Source organism: Ahaetulla prasina, chromosome 1 (genome assembly GCF_028640845.1).
Source record: "Ahaetulla prasina isolate Xishuangbanna chromosome 1, ASM2864084v1, whole genome shotgun sequence".
NCBI classification, from domain to species: domain Eukaryota; kingdom Metazoa; phylum Chordata; class Lepidosauria; order Squamata; family Colubridae; genus Ahaetulla; species Ahaetulla prasina.
In genome coordinates, this window is record NC_080539.1 from 349,304,182 (window position 1) to 349,318,919 (window position 14,738).

General features: G+C 41.4%; 1 protein-coding gene across 6 annotated transcripts in view; it reads right to left on the reverse strand.

Annotated features, from left to right (window-relative positions):
• Window positions 1–449: 449 nt before the first annotated feature.
• Window positions 450–14,738, reverse strand: part of ARMH4 (armadillo like helical domain containing 4) — a 72,097-nt gene continuing 57,808 nt past the window's right edge. For 5 of the 6 annotated variants that reach the window (XM_058163013.1, XM_058163011.1, XM_058163016.1 and 2 more), the window contains 2 exons: window positions 8,620–8,754; window positions 450–7,012 (listed from right to left, as the gene is read on the reverse strand). In XM_058163013.1, the coding sequence (XP_058018996.1) occupies window positions 6,944–7,012; window positions 8,620–8,754 (204 nt within the window). In that variant the 3' untranslated portion in view covers window positions 450–6,943. The other variant, XM_058163015.1, reaches the window with a different exon arrangement.

Below are 14,738 nucleotides of genomic sequence, written 5' to 3' on the forward strand. Positions count from 1 at the left end.
ACTGAACCAGGTTAGAAGCCTTCTGATCATCTCCATCATCTATAAAACTTACTTCTTGGAGGTAGCAAAGGGATAGGTACCATGAATGGCAATACTTTGAGCATGCCTCCATCCCACCTTAAAAAAATATGGAACATCTCCTTCCAATTGATCGGTGGGGTTTTGGATATTGTGTTCTCTGCATTGCAGAGTCTGTCTTTATGCTATTCCTTGGCAAGTGGCCAGCGCTTTTCACTTTTAGAAGAATTAATGCCTCTCCCATCAGATCTATTTTATCTCATGACTCTTCTCCCCATCCCCCACTCAGGAGAATGTAGGTTAGTTAATTATCAGCCTTACTTTATTTGATTAGACCCAGCCTTGCCAAACTGCAAGTAGTCTTTGATTCCTCTGCAAGGGCATAATAAAGCAGAAACATACTTTACAGAAAATCAATGTTTTATTGGGGGTTATTAATGTATGAGGATTGGGAATAAAAGAGTGAAATCTTCAATGAGCCACAGGAAACACTGGATACTCCCAGGATAGTCAGTCTCTTACGTCTACTTGACAGGTTTGCAATCAATGTGGTTTTTCAGATGGACCAATTCTGCATTCGTTTCCAGAATTTCTTGGACTAAAGACAGGTTGAAAATGTTATTCCACTTAAAGTCCGAGACAGCCAACAGCTTCATGTTAGATAATATCCTCCTTTGTCCTACTCGGTTGGTTTGGCTTCCCTTTTCCAGATTAAATTAAAGCAGGATTTCGTAACTCGTATAGAATCATGGACCTCTAACGCAATGCATCAGCTACAGTTATCATACGTCCTTTTATTATAAAGGACAGTTCTTCAGTTCAGAAAGCTATCCTTTAGATTTATTTATTTATTTTCTTGGCTTTGCTCTTGAATTTTCTATTGTGAAGTAAGATTATAAACAATTTTTGCTATCTTTATGAACCTCTTTCAAATTTTTCCCTTTTTCAGGCTTGTCCTTTATTTATTTTTTTCCTAAGAAATTGTGGCCATTGTATGTCACTGAGTACAAATGCCAGGTTCAAGAAGAAAATTGAAAGCAAAGTTTGACTTCTTGCATTTAAAAGCACCCTTTTTGCAAATGTAAGTAGCAGCTGTTGGAAAGTGGAAGGATGGTAATTAGAGATGGGAGCAAAAAAGTGAGTTTAACTTTTTCTTCAATTGCTAAACAATTGTTTTCCTTGTTTTCTTTCTAACCCAGTATTTTTCAAACTTGGCAACTTTAAAACACGTGGATTTCAAATCTCAGAATTCTGACTGGGGAATTCTGGGAGTTAAAGTCCACATATCTTAAAGTTGCTAAGTTTGAGAAACATTTTTCTGTGTTGGAAAGAATCATCAGTGCCAAAAAGCAACTCCTAATTATATAAGCAGCAATGGGAATCCTTAGCGCTCTCTGAGCTTGGTTGTTTGCTTGCAAATGTCTCATTACCCAATTAGTTAACATCATCAGTGTTAGTGAGTATGGGGTTCACTCCAGGGGTGAAGTCTACTTACCTTCCCTACTGGTTTGGAAGTGTGCGCTCTGTACATGATTTTGGGCTTTCTGCATATGTGCAAAGCCTTCTGCGCATGTGCAGAACCAGGTTACTTCCTGGTTCAAACCAGGAAGTAATGACATCCAGGAGGGTGGGTGGAGCCTCGTGCTGCCGCAGCTACCAGTTCTCTGAACCACACGCCACCGCTGCTACTGGTTCGCCCAAACCAGTGCGAACGGGTAGCATTTCACCCCTGGTTCACTCCCTGTTTTTATACTATAACTTGTCCTGCCAGTATTGGTGGGGGTGTGGTTTTCTCCTTGGTAGTTCCTTGATTAAAGTATTGTTTTATGCTTGTTTGTCTAATTATTTTCTCCTTAGTAATTCCTCTATTTACAGTATTGCTAGGATATACCATTGTTAGGCTTTCCTAAGGTATTACGCAGAAATAGAATAATATCCTATTCAAAGAACTTCCAAGTAGACCCCCACCAGCACTAGCAGGACAAGCTACTGTACAGAAATGAAGAGCAAACCCCAAACTCACTAGCACTGACAATGTTACCTAGTCAGGTAATGAAATGCGTGTAAGAAAATAACAAAGATTACAGCACCAAGAATCTTACAGCTTAACTCTTAAATTACAATACACTGTATTCATAGCAGGCAGCGATTTCAGATTAGATTTTTAGGCATTCCTCGCTTCCTGCTGCTGCAACCCTAATCACTTTATATGCACCCTGCCAAAATATGAAATTTAAAGGTACATTTTATGCTGCACATGTTTAAGCACAGCTTTCCTTAAACAAACATTCCTTGCATTTGAAAACTTCCCTCACTTATCTTTTACTTCTTGCTCTCTGAACCACGATGAACACTTTTCCTTGCTGCTTTCAGCTTTGGTCTGCCAGCCACCTCTAGCAAAAACAAATTTGGGTCCCTCAGGATTGCCTCTTCTCCCAACAAGCCCAGCTGTTGTCATTACGAAAGCCTTTGACTCTGTCGGGATGGCAGCAGCCTCCAATATGTCCATCATCCAGAGGGACCGAAAAATGGCGCCACAAGGTTTTAAGAGTAGCCAGGAGGGAACTTGATTCTTTTTTGGTCATTAAAAACAAAGGTATTTCCAGAAGTCCCTTCTTCCAATTAGGAGAACTTCTTAGCAAGCCAAAGTGCAGAGCCAAAGTGCAGAAAATCAGGAAATCATCACCCAGAACTAATCACTTGCTCATTAGTGTGTTCCTCAGACAAGGCCAAGAGAAATCAAATGTCCCCAGGAAAAAGAGCCCATTTTTTTCTTTCCAACATTTTTTATCTGCTGCTAATCATTTATGCCCACATTGATGCTGGATAGGCTACAATTGTGTTTCTTAAGCCAAACTTCCTTGTTATATATATATATTTTAACAAGCAACACTGTTTTGTTTTCTTTATGTGCACATATTTCTGACAGGACACGTTTAATGGCCAAGTGCTTCAAAACTTTATTGGCTTGCCCTCACAACAACCCTGTGAGGTAGGTCTCTTATTCCTACCCAAAAGATGACGATTGGGTTGACCAAAGTGACTTACCAAAGGCCCTAAGTGGCATTCCCCAACCTGGTACACTCCAATATGTTTAGGCATATCATGACATCATCACTATAGCTTCCACTGGACAGCTCGGATTTTGGACAACCACTCCGCATCCTAACCAACACACTTAACATATCCAGAGGGTTCCAAGTTGTGGAAGGCTGGTCTATAGCTAGACAACAGGACCAGGAGTCCTGAGATCCACCCCTGCTCAAGCGCTACCCTTTATCTACTTTCTACTGTATTCCTCTTCCTAGTTGCTTTTTTTTAGAATCCAGTTCTACACAAGTTAGATTGCTAACAAGACAACTCAAAATATTTCTCTTCTAGCCCTGAAATCTGTAGAGGTATCTTTCCCAATTCAAAAGCAATTCCAGTTTTAGCCGGCTTCTTGTGTTGTGAGATGCAGGGAGACTGAAGAGGAATTACCAGGCATGCAATGGGGGTCAGTTTCTATCCCTGCCTTAACTAGAACTCCGCCTACCCTTGAGTCTAGTTAAAGTCCTAAGAAGGAAACATCCAAACTCTTACGCTTGGCATCAAATATCCCTCCCGTTCCTATTGGAAAGCCATGAATTTTGAGTCATTCTGTCCCATTCTGGGAGTGAATCAGGAAGAGAGGGATCAGTCCCAAGCTCTGGCCTGCCATATCGGGGGTGGGGGGGCCTGCCATATCTGATCCAACAAAAAGAGCCATTGGAGAAATTGCAAGGGACAGAAGGACTGCTCTGCTTGGACTGGCTGCTTTGAATGTGTTGTAGTGAGCCACTGGGTGGGAGGAGAACCTACATTAGGGCTTTGCTATTCCATACCGCTGAACTGGCAGGCATGGAGAGGAGGAAGGAAAGAGCATCTCTATTTTATTTTATTTATTCATTTTTGGGAAAAGGTACCTTGACATATCGGGGATAAAAAGTTTTTATTCAGCCAATTTATGGTTGAGGGTGCATCCAAAATATGATCTTTCATTTTTAGTCTAGAGCAGCTCAAGTCCATTCTGTTGCTTCCGAACCATCTTTTTCACCTCTACCATCTCAACTTCACACTATCGCTGGATGCACGCATGGCCTTCAGCCCTTGCCAGATCAAAAAAGGCACCCCAACGTATTATGTGCTACACATCACATTCTAGTAGTTGTTGGAAGTCATCGGTCTTGGAAGCTTCTGGCTTGGCCATCTATGGTCCCAGTTTGCTGTCCTTGCACCATATTGCTTTGGTTACAATTGGCTGGAAATCTTGGCCCCCCTTGTCTACAATCTTGGGAAGCTATGCTAGGAAGCCACTCTTACTAAGACATTGCTTGTTTATGTAAGGGGTGTGTGTGTGTGTGTGTGTGTGTGTTATACAAAAATAGTGCTTAATATCCTTAAGATAACAAATTGCTCTCTATGGACTAGAAGCCTGAAACTAGAGACATTTCAACTGCTTTCGCACTTCTTTCCTGCTTACCTATGATTTACTTCATGGTGTACCGCTACTCTGAAGTTATTGACCAGAACTGTCCTCCTTTTTTCTCACCTTCACATAACCCTAAGGAGGGTCATTAAAAAAAAAATCCTCCAAAATGTTTTGGAAGATCAAATTGAAGCCCTACACAGAGGATATATTTACACATACTTCCATCAGGTAAACTGATGAGACAATGATTCCCAAAACATGTGAGCCAAAGAGGCAAAGCATTTTGGTAAAAAATAAACTCTACTATATCAGAAACAGTAATTGCTTAATTGTTAATAAAGCTAAAGATTTCTTGTTATAGCTTTCATTTCATCCTCTCTATCTCTTTTGAAAAAAAGAAAAGGCCAGAACACAGCAGATTATTTGTTTGGTACGCAGAAATTCCCAATTTCTGGCTTTAGCCAATATTGGTGTGACCTCTTCCTGAAACCCCTAACAGTTCTAGTGGCTCAGGGTGGATAATAGCAATAGCAACAGCACTTAGACTTATATACCACTTCACAGTGCTTTATAGCCCTCTCTAAGCAGTTTACAGAGTCAGCATGTTGCCCCCAACAGTCTGGGTCCTCATTTTACCGACCTCGGAAGGATGGAAGGCTGAGTCAACCTTGATATAATTGGGAGAAGTAAGCAAAGGTCCAGCTTAATACACATCTCATGTCTTTTTATGGAAAGCAAGACAAGAGCTCTTACTAGTTTAGTTAACTGGTGTGGGAAAAGCTCAAAGTCAGGAGCACATTTTTATTCCCAAGGAAGTTGAACAATTAATTAGACCCACTTTCCCCACCTCTAACTTTCTCCAGATTGTATAAAAATATTCCTATCTTCCCTGTTGACTGGGAAGAATGGGAATGATTGTCCAACTCAATTGGAGAGAATCCAGTAAATCAGACTGGGTTAGGCAATGCGTTGACTTCTTTGCATATTTGGAATTTTGAACATCTTGGCGGGAGCTCCCTTGAAATCACTGCTAGATGCTCATCTGTTTTCAAAACAGTTTCTGCTGTGGACATGGCCAATGAGGATGTGGCCACCATGTTTATTTTCCAAGAAGAGAAATGAAATGTCTATTGAATCTAGAGATATTTTTGTAAAAAAATAGAATCTTAGAGGGTGGTTCCATGCCAGCTTTCACTAGAAGCACTAAATTAAAAGGAAGTGAAATGTGGCGGGGTGCTTTATGGACGCAAAGATGTATACGGAACTGTCAATCCTATTTTATTTATTTATTTATAAATTTTATATTGCTGCCTACTCACTCACAGGTGACTCTACACAGCTATATAAATTTTCCAAATAAATAAATAGGGCTGATAACTTTGCTCAATACCCAAGTAGCTGCAAAGGAACATGCCCCAAGCTCTTGGCGCACCACAAAAAAAAGTGTACTCTAAACTTTAATCCAGATCAAAAAGTGCTTTGCCTCAAGGTGTCAGGAATTTGGGCACCACTATCACTGCATTTACCACTGGTTCATTGCCATCATTTGATGACTACAGCACCAAGTAATGATCTCTCACAGATCAAATGTACACGGACCACTTCCATATCACTTTGGGAACACTGCAGACAGTAGAGAGGTTTTTTAGCTGTGGGAGCTGAGTAAATAGTCATGTGAAGTATGCCATGCATATGTGACAATTTGCTTAGTACTTTGATCTTTATGGGTCCCCCACTGAGCTGATGAAAGCACTCTCCCTACCATTCTTCCACTCCCATTTGTTTCACAATGAACAAATCAAAGCACATGTCTCTTGGGTATGTGACTATCTAGTTTGGCCCTAAGCATAATACACTATATATACATTACGTGCTTGTTCATTGTATTCTACCTACATAGTTACTATCCTGTTTATGAGGTGGACTGCTTCTATATGACCCCTTTGTTAATTAAACAGAGCCAATTATTTTCAAAACCATGAACTTTAGCTCAGGAAATCCCACATCTTAGAAGAGGCATCTTAAGTGGGAGATTGACAGGCATTATCTGGGTTAAAAAAAATCATCCTCCCCAAGACAATATGGGAAAGGGTGACATTTTGATTGCTAGCATCAAAATGAAAACTAAAACCTTAGGATCGTTATTGTCATTCAGCCTGTCTTGTCCCCCACTCTTAGTGGAGTCATTGTTAAGTTTCATCCTTAAGAACATGCAGTGCAATGGAAATGAAGTTGCACAAATGCATGGTGTTTTTTTTAAAAAGGCTGCAACATGCAGTGAGTGGGATGTGTTTGGCTGTGTGTGTGTTTCTCCTTTTGGGGACTGGTTGTGTAAAGCAACACTGCCATGTGAACGCACAACAGGGGCAGGCCGCTGGGATGCAGCAGAAAGACTTTTTTTGTTTTTTACTTGCAAACCTCTCTTTGCAAACAAAGTAAGTCACTGGAGAACATGATGTAGCTTTGCAGCCCGATTCAAAATTCATCTTCAGAGCTGTCTGCTAAAAGCATCACCCGGTCTTGCATGCTGTTGAATTCTCTCTGCTAGTTGGGGTGGAGTGAAAAAGAGAGACAAAAAAAAAAGATAACAAGAAAAACATCAGCTACAAGGAAGACAACAAGGAAGACATTGCTTTTTTTCTTCCCTGCCTTGAAATATTCAGCTGCTGCAGCTTTCTTCAACCTACTTTCTTCCACATATGCTAGACTTTCAGCCTATCCAAAGAGCTGAAGTCCAATAAATCTGGAAGACACCAGAGAGAGGAAACTGGGTTAGTTATAAAGTTGGAGCACATTGAGAGTTATCAAGACCAAAGCAGGTGCCTCGTCTAAAAAGGTTAAGAAAATCTGACTCAGTTACACCAAGACACAACAGAATTCCAATTAATTAATTAAGACATTAATTCTACATCACCTAAAAACTAATTTGTGCATGTTCCAATTTTTTTTTACTTTTTTGGGGGACCTGAGACTGGATTTCCACTCTATCATTCAGTCTTCTCCAACTTTGTGTGTTTCGGATATACTGAATTAACTAAGCCAAGATGATGGAAAAGTCTGCATTTAATCATGCTTTATGTACCTGTCCATGTGTGTGCGTATGTGCCTTTGGGTCAGTTTTCGACTCCAAGCAAAGGTGGCAAAGTTTTCCAGAAGTGATTTTGCCATTTTTGCAAGGCTCCTTTCTGGGACTGAGACAGTATGACTAGCCTAAGTACACCCAGTCTTCCAGTTTCTAGCCTGGTGCTTTCCCCCCACAACACCAAACTAGCTCTTTTCTAATAATGCATCTTACAAATCTAATATCTCTCACATAAAGCCAACGTACGCGCTTTTTAGCAGAAACACAGCCTATGTCGCCACAGAAATAAACTTCGGTTGCCTCAAAGGAAAGGAGTGATACAAATACAGTAAATGGATACTTGCTTTAAACCATTCTTTATTCATGTCAAAAACACAAACTGAAAACTATAGACCAGGGGTCTCCAACCTTGGTCCCTTTAAGACTTGTGGACTTCAACTCCCAGAGTCCCTCAGCCAGCAAAGCTGGCTGAGGAACTCTGGGAGTTGAAGTCCACAAGTCTTAAAGGGACCAAGGTTGGAGACCCCTGCTATAGACCCATGATGGCAAACCTATGGCACACGTGCCAGAGATGACACACACAGACCCCTCTCTGCTGGCACACGTGCTGTCGCCCCAGGTCAGATCTCTGTGGCATTTCTTTCGTGAGCTCCTATTTCCCTGCAAACGACGAAACAAAAGCTCACGAAAGAAAAAGATCTTACCTCTTGCCACGCTGCTAGTGTTAGGATGTCTCGCCTCCCACCGGCCAGCTGGTCTTCAGGTCTCTGCTGTGTATTCGCGCATGTCCGTGCTAGTCCATGTCCATGCATGGACACGCATGTGTGCTTGCATGTTGATGCATGCACGCATTTGTGCGCGTAAACTCCTTTCCATTTGGGCATGCACGCGCACGCAGTTTTGGCACTCAGTGCCTAGAAGGTTCGCCATCACTGCTATAGACATTTAACGGCTTTAAGCCATTGCCTGTTGATTTGACAGTTAAGATGGCACTTTTCAAGAGCAAGCAAACATTTGTGGTGAAGAGACAACTGGAGCAATTTCACAGCATTTAAAAAAGAACACCAACCTTTCGCTTATGTCTTTTAAAGCCATTTCTGCGACGGCGGTTCATGATCTTGATGCTATAAAGTGCTCCCAGGATGAAAAGGGCTCCAGCAATGCCTACACCCACTGGGACCAGCATCCCAGACATGTATCCTGCCTAAGGAAGGAAGGATGGAAGGAGAATTGCAAGTAAACATCAGGTCAAGCTGGATTTTTATTATGCTTTTAATTATTTGGCCACTATTAATGTGTTGCAGACCTCAAACAATTGGACTATCTTCTTGCAGAAGTGTTTCCAACTGTTAGCAACCAAGCTGTCATTTAAACATAGAAAGTAATACTTAAGTTCTTAGTTGTAACTCTGGCTCTATCTTGTTTTAACCTTCTTACATTGCATACTCTCAATTATTTAATTTTATAACCTTACTACTGTGATTTTTTTTAATGGTATATTATATGTTGTGACCTGCGGTTACAACAATAGACTTATTTATTATGCTTGAAATTGATGTAGAGCTCTTTGCATTAATTGAGTGCGTTGCTTGGAACGCTTAATGAAGTAAAAAATGCGGTGCACAGGGCTATTCCCAAATGATGAAAGCCAGCAGCATCTGCAGGGGACCCCAAGGGAATTTGGACAGAGAGATGCCAGCAGGATCACAGGGTCAGAGTGCCATCCCGCCTGTTTTTCTTGTGGATCATGGCAACAAAGCTAAAAGGAGCAGAGCTTGTGATGCAATGCTGAAGGCAGAAAATTAAACATTGTGGAAAAAAGCTTTAGATGAGTAAAGGGCAGTACAGGTGATCCTTGACTTACAACAGCTCATTTAGGGTTAGGCCAGGGTGACTTATATAAGAGCCATGGTGGCACAGTGGTTAGAATACAGTATTGCAGGCTAACTCTGCCGACTGCCAGCAGTTCGATCCTGACCGACTCAAGGTTGACTCATCCTTCCGAGATCAGTAAAATGAGGATCCAGATTGTTGGGGGCAATATGCTGACTCTATAAACTGCTTAGAGAGAGCTGTAAAGCACTATGAAGTGGTGTGTAAGTGCTGTTCCTATTGCTTTTACTAGTGACCATTGCTGTGTTAGAGGGCAAAGAACTGAAAAACACACACCAAGTTCTGACCATAGTCCAACTAAAAAAATGAACAGCAGTGGACCAGATGTATTAGGGATACTGACACACAGTATCTTCAGCATATACAGCAGTGAACCCAATACATTTCCTCAGTACATCCTTGAAGAAATATGCTATTTTTTTCCTTCCAAAAGCTTTTGAAAATTAATTTCCATTTAATGATCTCAAATTTTAACATTATAAAAGGGAGAGAGAAAATATCAACTGTCTTTTTTTCTACAACTCTGATAATTTTTGGGAGGAAGTCTGGTATTTTACAAGTTGCTTTCTTTCCCAAGACAAAACAACATAAACTTTTAAGCGTTTAGGACTGTTTGTTTCTTTTAGGGTGACACTAATTAGAGCAGCTTTCAGCATAAAAACAGATAACTATGGATAAATATAGCATAAAAATAGATAACAGATAACAAGGATAAATATGAATGCTGATCTTGTATCATAAAACAAAACAGTATTAACAGTAGAATAAAATTAAAACAAAAGAATAACAAGAGCAATAAACTTATGGATCAATGTCTCACTTTATGAGAAGCATTTAAATGAATTTTGCTGATACCGAAGAAACACAAAAGCTTAAAAGTCACAAACACTCTGCATATTCCTGTTACAAACAAGTATTTGCTTTAATGTCTCGGATTTTATGCTTATTTTCTCAATTCATCACGCTAGAAATGGGTGGTACATTTGTTGCACATAATATTTAGGAATAGGAGAAAAACAAGGTGAATATAAAACTGGTTCTTCCTAAAGCATACCCTTGCTACATTGGTTATCTGTTGGACTGGTAAATAAAAGTACCAACATAGCAAAAGCTGGTTTAAGCTGTAAGTTTTGCTCCACTATTTATTGTCACCCTCATTCTTTAGGGCAAGGGGAAGAAATAAGTATTCCTTAATTAGGCTTAAGCCTCACTAGCCAGGGGGTTTGTTCCAGATTGTGGTTAAAAACAAATTAAAGATGGCATATGTATGTATGACATCCATGTAAAAACTGGTCAAGTTTCCATTATACCATCGTAGCTACCACCGTGCCCTTTTTTAAATCATTCACCATAGACAGAGTCAGAAGGGATCTTGGAGGTCTTCTAGCCCAACCCCCCGCTCAAGCAGGAAACTCTATACCGTTCCAGACAAATGGCTATCCAATCTCTTCTTCAAAACCTCCAGTGTTGGAACACCCACAACCTCTGGAGGCAAGACCAGAATCACCCTTGTAAGTAGTGACACTGCCAGATTTCTAAATGCACCAAGCTTAATGTAATGTGTATTCAGTTTGTAGTCAGGCCTTCACGCAGGGGTAGGATTAGACCAGCTTCTTTCTAGCCAGGAGCAAACAGGACAAGCTATTTCATACTGAATCATTACCTTTGAGGCAAGAGCCCGGGTCAGTTATGTGACCAGGAGTGTTCACAGAGGACAATCAAAAAGTCAAGATGGCAGCTTTGAGAGCGTCACTGAAGCGTTGCCTGTTTGTTTTTAAAATGTGTGTCGCAAACATGTAACGCACATTAAAAAAGGCAAATCTGCAGCTGCCATCTTGATTTTTTTTTTTTACCTTACTCTGTGAACACCCCTAAAAGTTATTGTGTCACTAGTTGATGTGCTAGATTTGTGGGGTATTTTGGAGACTTTAATGGGATGAAATGAGGCTGTCAAAAATGTATTTCTTGTTCTCCAGTCAGAGAAAGAAAAATAAGGCCGAAGCTTGAGGATAACTTTATTATTTAGTTTGACAAAACAACAAATTTTTTTTTAAATGCTGATTGGTCTTCCAAATTTTGGTTGTATGTGATCTCGGGTATGATCTGGAAGCTGAATATAGGCAGTGGTGGGATTCAGCCAGTTCGCACCACTTCGGGAGAACCGGTTGTTAACTGTCTGAGCAGTTTGGTGAACTGATTATTGGAAGAAATCATTAGGGCAGAGAACCGGTTGTTAAATTATTTGAATCCCACCACTGAATATAGGTAGTCTTGAACTTATGTCTGTAAGTCCTGAACTTATGCCTGCCCATTACAGTCATAAGTTGTGATGGTTGTAAAGTCATCCATGTGACTTAATCCAGTTTTGCAACCTTTTTGGTGGTTAAGCAAACACCACGGTTCTTAGGCGAATATACATGGTCATTAAGCAAACCCATTGTTCACTATGGGCAGTTTTCCTGAAAACCAGAAATAAAAGCCAATTTTCAGTAAAACCATCATAAAAACACAGTGACATGACCTAGGGTGCTGCAAATAACCAATTTCCAAGAGCCTAACATGTGGTCATCTGACCATAGGGGGTGGCCATTGAAACTTTAGAATGGGGTTGTAAGTATACTACCCTTGGGGAGGCCTGCTGTAACTTCAAACAGTTGCTAAGCAACTGATTGTAAGTCAAGGCCTACTTGAATAAACTGCAGGTTATCCAGCCTAAAGCATTAAACAAATCAAACAAAGGTCTACACTAGTGGTGGTATTCAGCCGATTCTGTCCGGATTGCACAAACCAGTAGCGGTGACTGCAGGAGGCACCGCCCACCATCCCGGACGTAATGCGTGACTACTGCGCATGCTCAGAAGACCGTGCGCATGCGCAGAGGTGGCACGGCCGAGCAAAGCGAGGTAAGCGAAGGTAAGTGAATCCCACCTCTGGTCTACACCTACATAAGCCTATATAGAAGTAGAAGGCATTGGGAATGACCTTGGAGGACAGGAGGAAGAGTTGTTACCAGGGAAACAATCAGATAAGAGGGCACTGCGTTCTATCCAAAGAAAAACAAATCTGAAAAAAAAAAGTCTCAGACAAACCTTTGCCTGATTCACCCAAAGATAGGGAGGTTCAGTGGAGCAGCTCATTTAGACTTAATTATATTTAAAGGATTCTGTTATTATAGCTATTACAGTAAAAGTAGTCCTGATCTATATGGCATTGATAGCTTAGTCTGGTCTACCTTATAGGGCTGAAAGTGGAGTTTCATGGATTCACGAAGCAGAAGCCAGCAAGGAGGAAAGGAAAGAGAGTAAATGAGAAACAAATAGGTGAGGATGTGTACACTGATGGGTCTAGCCTAGGGGTCTGCAAACTTGGCTCTTTTAAGACTTGTGGACTTCAACTCCCAGAGTTCCTCAGCCAGCTTTGCTGAAGTCCACAAGTCTTAAAAGAGCCAAGTTTGCAGACCCCTGGGCTAGACCCAATTCTGAACAATTAACAAGGTCTCTTTACAGATTATTTAGTCTTCATCAGCCTAGTATCCACAAGGTGTCTCAGACTTACAGGTCAAATATTCCCACTGCTTTCTAACCACACTGGCTGAAAATCCTAAGGGTGACATAGCAACTTATTCAGGAATACAGCACACAGGGGAAAGGTGAGTTGCATTTTGTCCATTAAAATGATAGGGCACTGCTTCTACAGTGTATTTATGAATGTAAATATATTTATGCTGATGCATTTCTTGATGTTCTGATGTATAATCTTCTTCAGGTATTCCTGCCCTCTATGGGTAGGAAGCTGTGCGTGCAGAAGGGCTGTTTGCAGGTGATATCCTGGTCATTGAGCATTCTCCACAAGGACATACTGTAGCTACATCTGAATCCTTGGTTATTTTTAGGTTCATATGGAAACAATAAGAGTCAATGGCTTGAGGTGCTTGGAAATGTGTAACTTTTTTCCTGCAATATGCTACCATTCATATATATGAGACTACAACCCCCATAAGATCCCCTGCTTATCCCAAGTTTAATGATAATTCATCTAGCATCTGAAGATTCAATGAGTTTCAACTTAACCCAAGCAAGACTGAGCAGCTGTGAGTATTTGGACCTTCTGGGGACAAGGATTTTCCACCTGGATGGGGTGTCTTCGGCTCCTGAGCCTGGCTTCTTGGCAGAGAGTGACTCAGAGAGTGAGGGGGAAGAGCTGACAGGGCTTCCCTCTGCAGGACCTTCCTCTCTGGCTCTGCTCCAGGATCCAGAGGCAGGCCAGGTGGAGGAGATGATGAGGCCTCTTTCTCCTGCACCTTCCCCCTCCCAGGAAACGCCTCAAGACTCAGTTGCTGACAAGGGCCGCGGTGTGGCTCAGGCTGTAAGAAGCCTGTTATTAAACACAGTTGCCTGCAATTACTTTGTACCTTGATGAACGTATCTTTTCTTTTATGTACACTGAGAGCATATGCACCAAGACAAATTCCTTGTGTGTCCAATCACACTTGGCCAATAAAATTCTATTCTATTCTATTCTATTACTGCAGGTTCTAGTCCCACCAGGCCCAAGGTTGACTCAGCCTTCCATCCTTTATAAGGTAGGTAAAATGAGGACCCAGATTGTTGGGGGGGCAATAAGTTGACTTTGTATATAAATATACAAATAGAATGAGACTATTGCCTTACACAATGTAAGCCGCCCTGAGTCTTCGGAGAAGGGCGGGATATAAATGTAAAAAAAAAAAAAAGCAGTCCTGGTTAAATCCCAGGCATCACAGAAAGGAGAAGCGGGAACAACAAAAGAAGGAGTGGGGCAGGCCTAGAGAGTGCTGAATCACGGAGCCACACCCCACAGGGTATAAAAGCAGGAGGAGCTGCTCTATAGCTTCTTGTGACTGACAAAAACTGACTCTTGGAAACTTTGGCTGCAATATTTTGAGACTAAGACTTTGGCTTCTGGATTTCTGTTTATTTCTGAACTGCAGTTACGCTGGTCTGAGGAGATAAGAGAATTTGGCAGGCAATCACAGGTTCGTTGCCAGAACTGATATCTGTCGTAGGAGTAAATTGCTGGCAGATATAGTCAGCTCGCATGTCTTCTTAGTTGTGGTTGGGGGGGACAGAACAGGGTAGCATTGCTCCAGATTGACCCAGTGCACAATCTAGGGATCCTCCTAGACTCGTGGCTCCTGCTCAAAGAGTAGTTGGCAGCCAGGCCTAGGACAGCCTTTGCAGACTTTCAGGTGGTGAGCCAGTTCTGTCCATTCCTGGAACGGGAGGCTCCGTTCACAGTATTCCATGTCCTCATAAC